General features: G+C 36.4%; 1 protein-coding gene and 1 long non-coding RNA gene across 2 annotated transcripts; both read right to left on the bottom strand.

Moving 5' to 3' along the window:
* Positions 1-1,271: 1,271 nt before the first annotated feature.
* On the bottom strand, positions 1,272-13,106 carry LOC100371259 (tRNA wybutosine-synthesizing protein 5-like). Its single transcript, XM_002734276.4, has 7 exons — positions 12,932-13,106; positions 7,064-7,229; positions 6,780-6,933; positions 4,965-5,153; positions 3,915-4,208; positions 2,806-2,952; positions 1,272-1,819 (listed from the first exon to the last, which is right to left on the bottom strand). The coding sequence occupies exons 1-7, from the start codon at positions 13,080-13,082 to the stop codon at positions 1,541-1,543; spliced, it is 1,380 nt and encodes a 459-aa protein (XP_002734322.1). The 5' UTR covers positions 13,083-13,106; the 3' UTR covers positions 1,272-1,540.
* On the bottom strand, positions 10,007-12,661 carry LOC146745510 (uncharacterized). Its single transcript, XR_014929502.1, has 2 exons — positions 10,629-12,661; positions 10,007-10,132 (listed from the first exon to the last, which is right to left on the bottom strand). It is a non-coding gene; the product is annotated as an uncharacterized LOC146745510 (long non-coding RNA).
* Positions 13,107-13,687: the final 581 nt, after the last annotated feature.

Genomic DNA, 13,687 nt, shown 5'->3' with positions numbered 1-13,687 from the left:
TATATTAATGTGACAATGCAAATGCAAATTTAGCTAAAGACGGCTGACCTGTGAAGCGATCTCATGAATAAATGATCTATTCTGATTGTAATGAATCATCTTGATGTTTTTACTTTCAGCTTTTAATCAAGTATGTCTCGAGTGGACATGGAGACCAAGGAGATCAAGATACAACCCACTTTTACTTTTTAACTCACAAGCAAATGTATATATATGCCATACAACAAATTACATGATCTCACCCATACTGTCTCTTTAAAACCGTGATTTGTACTGACACGCTTTTATTACTAATCAACAAACAAACAAGAACAAATCTGTACATTCCTGTATGTATTTGAATATACAATAAAGGTCATAAAGCTGTGGTCGTCATAAATGTTTTGAAAAATACACATTTTTATAAATCAAAACGGAGGTTAGAATTCAAAATTGACAAAATCCCGCATTGTATTGTGAAATCAATTTTAGTTCTAGTTAATATTAATGAGATGGCTCACCATTATCCAACCAGCGAGCGCCTCGTTTTGAATATGTGATCGGCCGCCTGCGCAGTTTCTATGTAACGTGAAGGAAAGCGCGCGCATTTTTGGCGTAGACAAAGTTCATCAAAACACTAATAAATATTTGAATATGAATGAAATCAGATGATCGGCTTTTACAAATTTATATAATTATGTTTATAAGAAAAGCCCTAATTTTTAATTTCAATTGTATGATATGTAATTTTTTTAAGGAAAATATTGTATCGTGGTTAAGATTAGTCTTCTTCGCCATCCAAGGTTCATTTATTCGTCCGGCGCCTTACCATTATACCATGGCTGAATTTATATTGTAAAACTGTATATACTCTCAACGAAACGCGAGCTACGATGCGTTTCCATGGTAAATGGAACAGAAAATCGTGTATTCTTGTCAGATAAGCTATGATGTAATGCAAGACGGCAGATTCTACCTGTTCAAATTCTAAATTGATGCAGATTGCCGGGTTCGTAGGGACGCACGGTCATTCAGAGAAACCATGCGAATCTTACGATGCTTCATAGTTATAAAATACACGTACAAACGGCGATACGCAATCACCACTAATAATATGGGAAGCACTGTGTTTATATTGAGCTATAAAACAAGCTATGTTTAAATAAGTTAGGTAAGAAATATAAACAAAGGAATACTGATATCGATACACAACAGAGGACAGAATAGCGTAACTGTTTGTACGTGCTGCGTGTATGAACGCAAAACTATCGAAATGAGACAAGGCGATAAATAACAAAGTGGCGAAAACGTGTGCATGTCACTTGCCACGTATATGCAACATACACGCTATTTTGCTCTCGGTTTTATGCTTAACGGGGTTCATACAAGTTGTATACTATTTTAATTCTAATTCTTCGCAACCAAAAAATTATTGAAACAAATTCTCATAATAATTTTAAATTAAAAAGTTAAGGAAATGTGTGAACTTGTATTACTTACAACCACCAGGATATTTGAATTTGATTTGAAAAGTTACACAAATTCAACCAGCTCATCATTTTCAAAGTTCATCTTTAGAATCATCGTCGCTCACTGTCTGCATCTTCAGCTTACTCTTTTCTCTCTTCTTTGCTTCCTCTTTAAGTTCAAGAATTCCACTCTCGACGTCATTTTCTTGCAAATATTTTTCGTGGATCTCGTCGCTGATTATGAATTCTTGTAGCGGGCCAGCGGGTGGGACTGCTTTACGAAAAAACGTCTTGAGAGATTCGTCATCCAAATCTAGTATATCTTTCTCAGTCAGAAAACCTCTTTTATGTTTATCTAAAATATTCCACAGCTGTGAAAAAGAGGTTGGGAATTATCCGCATTTGAAATACGTGACACTGACATTAATAGAAATGCATATATATTGTGAAATTTCATTTTTGTACTAACAGCCTGGCTCGAATAATGTGACATCGCCCTGTATCCACGGTTTTGTCAGAATGGGTGGTATTTACGTTCAATCATCGATTGCCTGCCCTCTTGAAACCGTCAGAAACACTTCTATAGCAAAATAGGGACGATGCGTAATACAGAAGCACGCAGTACACTTGCGTAAAACGTTGATAATAAAACGTCTACTCAAATCCATCCAAGTTTGCTATTGCATGGCGGTATTTTGGAGGGTAACCGACGACCGAATGTAAATAGCGCCCACTATGACGACGTCGACCATTTCTCGTATGTGGCTAATACCTGGCGCAGTAATTCTAACGAGTCTGGTGGACAATACACCGTCGTGCATATAACTCGAGCACCGAATTTTTTTTCAGAGCTGAAGTTAAGTATATACAAGATTATATAGATCAGCTGAAACCAAGATAAGATACAAAGGTATTCCCTACGAGAAAAGCCTGATACCCATGTTTGTCGCATGTTGCTGTATGATACTGCACTTTGAAAATCAAGTTAAATTTGTTTACACTCAAAAGTCATACTTTTTGTTCTCCTAAACTGTTTCAAAAATCTGGCTTTTTAAAAAGTGTAAAGAATGCATTATTTCTTTAACATCGTGTTCTAAAAATGGGAGAGTTTTGAAAAATAGAAGGACAAGTTTTTCAAAATATGTCACTGTAACATACAAAGTAATGGTATTTCATGGATTCATTGGACAGTAGCTTCATAGTATTTCATAATAAACCAATGAACAGTGTCATGCGATTTATGATGAGTCCGATTCTGCCTTAAAAAAAACTAATAATTGGAGGATAAAACGCCAAGAATCAATCTTGTAACTTTCAGTACCTCGAAATGACACAAAGAAAAAGAGTTAATACTTACTTCATCCCTTGAAGCGATTTCATCAAAACCGTCAGCAAAACTCTCATAGATATTTTCAAAGAATTCTGAGTGTTTTGAAATGCCTACGGCTCTCTCCAATAATTCTTGCCGAAACAGGATGACGTCACCATAGCCAATATCCACCGTCTGAGTGCGGAATAGAAAATATTGAAAATATTTACATGCAATAGTAATATAATGTCCTGATGTTAATGTTGCATATGCACATATTCATGCTAACTATTTCTAAAGTTTTGAATTGTTAAAGCGGGAGAGTCATCACCTGCGCACGCGCGGGAATTGAGTCTTGAGTCCCAAGCGACGACAACAACACATGCTAAAAACGCAAAGGCTCATGGGTAGATGCTTGTTGGTAAACAACGACACGCTATGTCGATCTGACGCACGCGCAGGTGACGACTCCTTCGCTTTAATATGCTAGACTCTGGATCATTGGGACAAAATAACTACTTTTGCCATCGACCCGTGCTGTATAATAGTTTCGAATGATGATAGAACGTGTATCGTATCACGGCTGTTTTGAATTGGCCAAAATCGTTCTAGAACACACTGAATACTTATTAGGCCTACACATATAATCTCAGCGGTAATTTGATTGGCTGAAACTCCCTAATGAAATTCATGACGGCTATGTTACTGTAAAATACTTTATTTCAGCTGGAATTAATTTTCGCTGAAAATACTTTTTGGGTGTTTTGTATGGAATTTATTTTCATTGAATTTTGACGAGTTGAATGTAAAATATAGGGAAACAAATATATTCGCTGGATTTTATTTTAACTGATTCATTCCTTCAGCGAAAATAGCAAAAATTAGTTGCACGCGAAAATAAAGTATTTTACAGTAGCTAAAGTTGTGTAATGATTATGGCACATCACGCAACCATCACGTGATCACGAATTAAAACGTACATAAATAAATATAGAACATTAACCCTTTATTATGTTATATCACCCTGGCATTTTTCTTATTTTGACGACTGAAATATATATATATCATTATTTCTTCACAGATCACGAAGTCATTAAACATAGTCGTTACATTTATACATCGATGTTGATGGCCTCTATTATTATGAAATTACCAACCTTTTGTCCTTTGTGATAAGTCCAGAATATGTCCATGTCGGCCATGGTTGCATATTTGGGGGAGAATCCTTCACAATCTGTATCGTTGTACACACCGTGAGTTGTAAACAGCGTCGTCGTCGAGATGCTACGTCCATACGATCTCACTTGGTGCACGTACTTGCCAGGGATAAAGATGCAGTCACCTGGGAGGAGAGTTGTCCAGGTCCATTGAACTTTCCGTATTTCAGGAAATTTTACCATGTCAACGGCATCTACGTTGATTGACGTGTACGCTGAGCCTGCTTCTTCTGGCTGGATAAGCGAGATAAAAAACACGATGTTTTTTAGTTATATATAATATATCTTCTGTATATGGATTTATCACTAAAACTTAAATATTACGGGGTTATAGACAAACCACTCCGGTGATTGAAGCTAAAAAAAACTTAGTCAGAGGTTTTCAGATGTCTTCAAAAATGGCTTAAGCCCAGTTATCAAATCATTATAGTATAAGCAATGGCCATCCCTGAAAAAAAATAGTTCCTTGCTCGTAGCAACATTTTAAACAACAAGTGTGTTAAACAACATCACTCACATAGGGAAAACTGTTGCTTTATATGTTATTGGGGATTTCTGGTGCGCGCAAGATTTAGTCCAGATACGTCATCATTTTTTAGGCTCGTTCGTGCATACGCGCATCACAAATGACTTGCTTGCGTTGCGACGAAATACTGTGAAATACTTTATTTTAGTTGGAATTAATTTTCGCTGAAAAGGCATTTTGGGTGTTTTGTATCAAATTTATTTTCACTGATTTTTGACGAGCAGAATGTGAAATATAGGGAAAAAAGTATATTCGCTGGATTTTATTTTCACGGAATCATCCTTTCAGCGAAAATTCCAAGCGAAAATTAAGTATTCTACAGTAGGTTGTGTATATGTGTATAACACAGAGAACCGCGAACGAGGATAGATAAGAATTATGGTGGATGTTATAACGTGCCTGATATCACGTGACACTGAAGCACGCGAATGGTCTGTTACGGACGCAATACATTCAAGACTCACCTTGTACAAATTTAGGTACTCGTTATAAACAGGGTCGATCATTATGAAGTCTTTTCTGCCGGCTAGCAAGCAGTGAATATTATGGTCTGCGTCGAAATGAATGATAGACGCAGTGCCGCCGCTACTCATCCAAAAATTTAATTCCTGAAGATTTTTTTGAAAATTTCCGCACATCAAACACTGTTGTGCCTGAAAATAAAGTATACGATGTGTAAAACGTCTGTATTCTGTTATATTGCACGGTGGGATTTCTCGTGACTACTACTGGTTCTTAGTCCCATGAATGAGAATCTACCCGGTACCTATCCTGCATAGTATATCAAAATATGGTTGTCTAAATAGTAACTCCAAACCTCTAAACCTTCAGGTAAAAAATACAAAAATGAATACGTCTATTCATGCAAGGATTGTATACGATTTAGTTGATATCTCGTTTGTAGTATATTGTGAGTGATATAAACCACTTTCCCGCCAGAATAAATGGCGAAGGCGTCGTATTTTATTTTACATGCGTTGTTTTTCATGGCATGTCGGCAATACCACTGTTTATTTTTTTTATTTCTAGCAACAAGTTGATATAATATATCTTTCATCTATTTTTTTTATTTGCCAATTGGAAAATTGTTAGATCATTATTTATCTTTGCTTTTATCAAATTTTCGAACTCATTGTTTTCATTTATTTGTAATTCGCAGAGAGAAATAAAACTATCCACCAGTTTTAAATAAATTATTGACGTTCTTTCCCTTCAGTAGCGCAAAAGCATCGGCGATTTTCCTATTGTTATGTAGTTATTATTCCAGAAGGTTTCGTTGAGGAATTGTCGAACATTAACAGGCTCTGATGTAGTTGATATCCAAATAACTGTCAGTTTCCTTCAGAACGGGTTGCTTATTGATGCTTGCTTTTTAAGCAAAAACTCCTTCCTATTTCCAAGATAAGTTACTAAAATGAATTTAGCAACTTGAATATTCTTATTATTTATGCCACATTTCGACCAAAATTTACTAAAAGAGTATAAATGCTCGTTCGGGCCCTCGTAATTAGTGCCATTAATTATGATCTGTCTTTGCATTACACTCAGTTGTTAATTAAATTAATAGCATGTAGTTCCGAGAAGAATGAAAATAAGTAAGTGAAATTGATATTCAAATAGATTTGCTATGTGTATTTCTTCCCATATTGAGTAGGTTTTTTAATTTGTTTATGAAAATTGTAATTATTATTTTTTCAGATCCATAAAAAAGAGTAATTTCAATTCAAAAGAATTATCTATCCACACCAAGTCCAAATCCTGCCATATCATTTCCGTTGACCCCTCCTTTAATCCTATACAGATACATTTTGTCATTATTTACCCAAATACCTGAAAGTTTCAGGAAAAAACGTAGCACACTAAATACTCTTCGTAAATCAAGAGATGGATACGTATCGTCAGCATGCTACCATATTATTATTTCTGTTTTACCTTTATTAATCCAATTCACATTGCTATCACTTCTACTGGTTGAGCTAGAGCGTCAAAGCATAACATGAAGGGAAAAGGAGAAAATGTTTCACGCTCTCTGATACCCCTAAAGATGTCAACAAATCCGGGTGCATAGACATCATTTACTACACAGCTTGAAATATAAGTATTAAAGTTCGCCTCAATGAAGTGCCATTCGTATCTAGTTTGAGTGTTACTTTTAGTTTTTTTGGTATACAACGCAGAGGGCGCAAGTAGACTTCAGTTGAATTTCAATAGTGGCATGTGCTGAAAGTACATTTCCTCTCAGATTCTCCGCCTCAACAAATGTAGGGTACGTGACTTACCTCGACTTCATGTCGCATTTCGTCAGGTAACAATGAAACCACGTACCAGCTTCTTTCTTCGTAATTTTCGAGAAATTTAGAGAATGTCATTCGCATCTTGATTTGAGGGCGCCTCTCAACTTTCCGCTCAATTATCACATCTAAGTCGCCATACCTGTTGAAAATATAGATTAAGGGGCTGACCATTAGAAACTCTGGGAGGAAAGATGATGGCAAAATCTAGTGTTTTACAACATTAGAATATGTGATGGATTGAGAAAGCAATATACAGAAAATAGTCTCACGTTCTATTAAGATATTCGTCGCTCCACAGTTTCACGCCCAGAGACCCTATTGCTCCACCTCTGAACACCAGAGGGCGACTTTTGCTTACATGGTTTTCCCAGAAGTCTTTGGGATGTATTCCACGTTCGTACTCCACAATCTTTGCATCTGGTTCTCTTTGGTGACCTGGGCGTAAACGAGAATATTATTCAATCGTGATATTTTAAAGCGCGGTGGTCGTCGCGCAGCGCGTGTTCGAATTTCATGTAAATAAACAATGTATTTTACACGCGTTGTATACGTCGCTATGAGTCCCATATCGAACAAGACGCGGCACGACGACTGCCGCCCTTTAAATACCTCCATTTAAATCAGTAGCTTTTTTAGGTATAACGCTGGCAAGTACTGAAAGTGCACAATCGATGTGTTGACGTTGCTTCACTCTGCTTATAACTCGTATACGCAAATGACAGCTGACATCTCGCTGAGAGCGAGATCTGAACGAGACTTGTTCTTGCATCTTCATATACTGTTTCAAATCAGTAGCTTTTTTTTAGGTATAACGGTGGCAAGCACTGAAAGTGTTGCACAATCGATGTGTTGACTTTGCTTCACTCTCCTTGTAACTCGTATACGCAAATGACAGCTGACATCTCGCTGAGAGCGAGATCTGAACGAGACTTGTTATTGCACCTTTGTATACTGTTTTAAATCCGTAATCAGTGGTTACATAGTAGTAAGTCAGGGACACAGTAGACAATACGAAAGAAAAAAAGGAGCACTATTTAGAAGAAAAGCGGGGGGGGGGTGGTTTTAATAACCCTGTATGCATTTAAGGATGTTTACTCGTTGTATGGAAATTCGAATGAAAACAAGTAACTTGTAATTAGCCCAACGGAAACATGAGAATCAGTAAAATTACTGCAGCCGGCGGGAGGGGGCCTATTAACTGAACAGTAAAACGTACTGAAAAAATAATCATATTTAACAATTTAAAAATAGTGCCGGAACCACCGGAGGGCGTTGTTGTCCAGTAGCGCGGCAACCGGGTGCTAGCATGGCCGAACATCGACAGCAAAGTCGCGATCTATGAAAAATGCTTGAGTGTGTCCTATTTTTTGAAAATTAAAGTTGCGTTAGAATTTTCTGCATGGAGTAAATCGGCAAAACAGATGACGACTATATTTATTAAATTTCACAAAGGAGCGGGCAGTCAAAATTGTACATTCTTTCTTTTCGTGTTTTGCTTTTTTTTTCAAACATATTTTTAATACGGTATGGGAAATAAATTGTATTATGAGAAATAATTTGCATATAGTTTTACCAGACAACTATTATAAATAATATAAATAATATTGATCGCATAATAATAAATTTTCGAGTTGTGGGATGTTGAATAGTGTTTGTGGATTCGAACAAGAACTATAATTATTAAACTTAGCTTAACAGTTATGTTACAACCTTGCACATTGGAAATCTCGATTACATAATAAATCGATGGATGCATGTGTACCCGATTCACGTCCACACATAATACGTGTGAGGGCGTAAATCTGGTTATGCGTCAATTGCGCAACTGATTTGAATGACAATGACAAAGGAATCGCGCAACGGATGAGAAGCCCGGTTTGGGAGAAAAAAGGAGGAGATAGACGGAAGAGAGTGAACTGGAAGGAAAGGGTTGGAAGAAGAGACTGGAAAAAGACACGGCAAATGAAGAGCTCCCATAGCCCCCTTTTTAGTTATTTTGAACAGGGAACTTAGTAGTAATGGTGATTTATTGATTTTATTTACTAAATATTTGAAACGTCATAATTCGATGTACTCACTGTCTTGCGTAATTGGAGTGTGTGTATATATCCAAAAATACCTCTTGTAAGCGAGTTTAATTCCCGAAATTATCCACGCATAGTATACCCCAATCGGATTCCCCAAATTAACCCATTTGATAGCAAAAGTCCAAAGTACCGACGACAGACCGGTCACACATGGATGGATGGATACGCTCACACTCGTACACTAGTACGATCTTATTTGTGCATGGCCAATAATGTATTCAAATATTTTGCGCGGAAATAATGGGTAAAATTTAGGTTGGAACATTTAAAAAAAAATGAATATTAATGTTCCTCGTGTATTGTATCGTGTATCACCTCAATGTCCCTCCTAAACTGAAAGTTCCTAAAATAATATTAATATAGCAACATATCGAAACAAACTGGAACAGGACAAACACTAAACATTGTCACTCAATTAATAATATGTGTAGTGTATTAATTGTAATGCCCCTTATAAAATAATGAATGAATTGTATGAAAATATCCAAATAATAATACAGTTATATATATAAGCAACATCTGGCCAGAAAAAAAACAGCCGTCATATTTATTTACTACACTTATCCAACTGACATATTCTGAGAGCATATTACCAATATCTGATCTCATTATCAGCAGTATATATATATATATATATATATATATATATATATATATATATATATATATATATATACACCAATATCTTTAAAATATTAACAATACAATACACGAACAATTATTATATCGGGGACAGACACACCCCTTACCATCAATCTGATTAAAATCTGATGTAGTGTACGGGCTTTAATTATTGTGGCTATAAACTTATTTTAATTTTATTTTTTATTACTTTTGTTATTAATGCCCTTTTATTTTATTATTTTACTTTGATTTTGATTTTTTTTTAACTCTGCCCTACCTACATCTGATCCGACGCCTATGTAAGTCCCGTTCAAATCTCGCATAAGTAACAGCCAATCACAGCCCCCTTTTTATACAGGCTGTCGGTTGCTTACTTTTCAGTGTAGCGATACTCTACAGGCAATCTTTCTGTACATTATATTTTGCCCACTTGAATAAACCATTAATAGAAAATTGCTAGTATATTTTTATTTGCAAAAGAAATTCCACAGCATTTTACAATTTTTGTCATTACATTGAATATTTTTTTCACTTCCAACAAATGTGTACACTTCCAGATACATCTTCGCCAACCAAGGTTCGTTCATTCAGTCATCGCTTCAATTTTACATCACTGAGCATAATTATCTAGAATGGAAGCAAAAAAAATAAGTAAATCGTAATGATTAGAACACTGTAAACAGCTATAGTAAACAATGCAAACTGATTTTAAATTGTATAACGGTCACCGGCCTATGGCATCGACGCAGAAAATTGGAGCAAAAAAATATTTCCTGATCATTTGCGATGTGTTCCAATAAAAAAATATTTTATTCCAGTCCAAATCAGCTCAATTACTTTAATAAAGAGTTATTGTATAATGTACAAAATGATGATACAATTTGATGAATATTTACAGCTACGGCTTCAATACCGTAGACGGTTTTGACCCGACTGTCAACAAAACATCACCCGTCTCCAGGGCAGGCGACTGGAAAAAGACACTGGTGTTCGGTCGAAACGGCGGAAACAAAATCGTCACTCCCAGAATAACTATGCAAAATAACGATCTAAAGTCGAACCATTCGAGCTACAATATTAACATAAAAATGACTTTCGTTGCATTTGACAATGATAAACTTACCGAAAAGCCGTGTTATTCTCGGTCGCTAACGTCGGTATAATCCGCCATTTTATTTGAGTGTGTTTGCCACCCGACTCCGCCCGGTGACGTCATCATGTGCGCTATAGAAGGAGGTATGTGATTCGTTGACTAAAATCGTCGATAGTGGGTCTCGTTGAAATCTCGTTACATAGGCATCGGATCAGATGTAGGTAGGGCGGAATTAAAAAAAATCACAAAATCAAAATCAAAGTAAAATAATAAAATAAAATAAAAGGGCATTAATAACAAAAGTAATAAAAAATAAAATTAAAATAAGTTTATAGCCAAAATAATTAAAGCCCATACACTACATCAGATTTTAATCAGATTGCCCTTACCACATAATATCTTATCTTCATCTACGATGACACGGACGATAATTAGCACAGGCGATAATTGGATCGAGTAGCTGTGAAAGTCCTCCCCCCCCCCCCTGATTTGTAGGAAACTGAAAAACGCGTTTCACAACTCGTCTCTTTATTTACTTTCGTGCTGTATTCAAGATAGTAAATATCACATTTATTTTATTATCACTTGTGCGCTAGTTGACTGTGGTTCCGTAGAACTCAAACAATGGAGCGATCTCCCTCAGTAGAACAATGGACACGCTCATGGATAACCTCGACGATAACTGAGCACATTCACTTCATGACATACTTCCACGTGAGAAACACGATGTTCACAAAACGTAGAAATTAATAACTATACACGAATTACACGCGACATTAGATTTAATACCATCAATTTACGATTAACAGACAGTTGTCGTGGATTACTCTTTCTGTTTTAATTAAGCCATTATAATATATATGCACGCACGTCAACAGTGTGCCGAGAAAGAAGAGTGGGCATGTCAATATGTCCTAACAATTTTATTTTTTTTAAATAGAAATGAAATACAACATATGAAACGCCTTCTATCGAAGCCTGTAGTGCAACAGGTGACCTTTATTTTGATCATATCATACGCTGTTAAATTTTACATGAAAAGCAAGTTCACCGAACCATTTGTCGGGAAAAAATCAACATTCAATAAGATATATATTGTGTTTGAGATAAGAAAAAAATACTCTAAGCGTAATTCAAGGTGAAACAAATAAGTCCTTATATATATTAGAGGACGATATAATGTATATTTCTAAAAAAAATGTTCATAATGTAGATTTCATTTTTAACAATTTTAACAAAATGTAACTACATGTAACTGGATCCAAGTGAACAATTACGTAGCAATATGCACTCACAAATATTTTACCGTAATTCAACATTCAAACTACAATGTGCGTTTTGAATTTCACTGAGATAGGGAATACTTTTTCTTAGTTCGCATTTACGCGACAACTAGAAAAGGTGTACATTTGTAAGAGACAGCAAGACAAGACAGGACAAGACAAGGCAGGGTTTGGCATTGGAAGACCTTGTTGTTGTGTTGTTGTTTTTTTTCGTTTTTTGGACGTTCCACTTGAACACTAAATGCACAGATGCGTTCAAACAGAACGAGGAGATAAAGTCTAGAATAAGGTATTGAAAGTCTGCATTTTATCAAATTTGTTGGTAAATTTGTATTCAAAAATCAGAGGAATAGAGCTGCGTTTGATTCGCAAAATATTCCAATTTCCTACCTGTACCAACCAGGTAGTCGGGCAATGCGTTGAGTGGCTCAGTAATACTGCCCCGAACATGCATGCAGTATTGGAGCGTCGGGATGCTGGTGCTGGCAACTCAGATTAAACCATGCACGCGAAGCATAGACTCGCCAATGTTCTAAGTACCGAACTGACAAGCAGTTGCATGCAATAAGATCGCTTATGGGGAAAACGCAAAATCACTGGCATGTGTACATGTGTATTCCAGTCGGTTAATAAAACGTTGATTATAATAAAAGAAGAAGAAGCGGGATCGTCTCGCCGATGCGTTCTTTGACGTATCGTGTACGAGATTGGTAGCTGTTCGCAAGTTGCGATTCCGTATTCTGAGCGTTATATTACGAAACGATATTTTTGGATTTCGAGTGAAAAGACAGTACGCCCTCAGTTTCATAACTACCGGTGGACATAATCAGCCATTTAACGATGATATGCTGAAGCTTGTAACCTCAAATTTAGCTTTCCATCAGTACTCACTTGTGTGATTAAAATTGGCATACAAAATAACTGAATTTTACTGATGTCTCCATTTACGCCGTACTGCCGAACTAATGTTGTATAATACACTAGTGTAGTATCATACACCCGGCCTGATGGAATGTCACGAGTAGTGTACGATTTAATTAATAAACTTACCAAACGGCCGCAAATGACCTCGTGGCTCCGCACCTGTACTGTCAACGACCACTGGGGGAAACTGTACGCTGTCACTCGATTTGTAAAATGCACTAAATACCACAAAAACACATATCAGCGGAACACGGAAGTACTGACTCATTTCGGCCATGTTGATCGTCCCTACTATAAATATCGCGTGACCTCGCTAATGCGGAGACTAAGCACTTATGCATATGAAAGCGGTATTGTTACCAAGAAAACATCTAGGTCACGTGATCAACACTGGGCGGATTTGGGTCGAAGCTCTATTTTAACCTCATGAATAGATCAACATGATAATGGGTATTTGAAGTTGTGTCTCCATGGTTACAAGCGGTTTTTATTCTTCACAAAACATAATGTTTGACAATTACCATTTTACGTTTGCTGTACTGTACCCGGTGCCGTGTAACCATGGCGATGTTGTCAAGACGGGGTTTAATCTAAGAAAAGATCCACGATGGCTCTATCATGCAATAAACGAAGAACACAGGTACACTTAAATCAGCATATTAGCCAAACAACGTAATTCTTCCAAACTATAGTGATTGTATAGCGCAGGCTGATACCGAAACACGTGACTTGATGGGTTTCGGAGAGTATATACTTAAATTTAATAACATATGCTTGCTTTATCAATTCTATAATTTTTATTATTTTGAGCAAGGATATGGTCATGTACCGGGACATCGTTCCACCCCATAGGCGTCTTGATTTCAGCAACCAACCACTGTG

The sequence above is a fragment of the Saccoglossus kowalevskii genome, chromosome 5 (assembly GCF_978046115.1).
Source record: "Saccoglossus kowalevskii chromosome 5, keSacKowa6.1, whole genome shotgun sequence".
NCBI lineage: Eukaryota > Metazoa > Hemichordata > Enteropneusta > Harrimaniidae > Saccoglossus > Saccoglossus kowalevskii.
The sequence above is the reverse complement of the archived record's forward strand: the minus strand, read 5'-3'. Positions and strand labels throughout refer to the sequence as shown.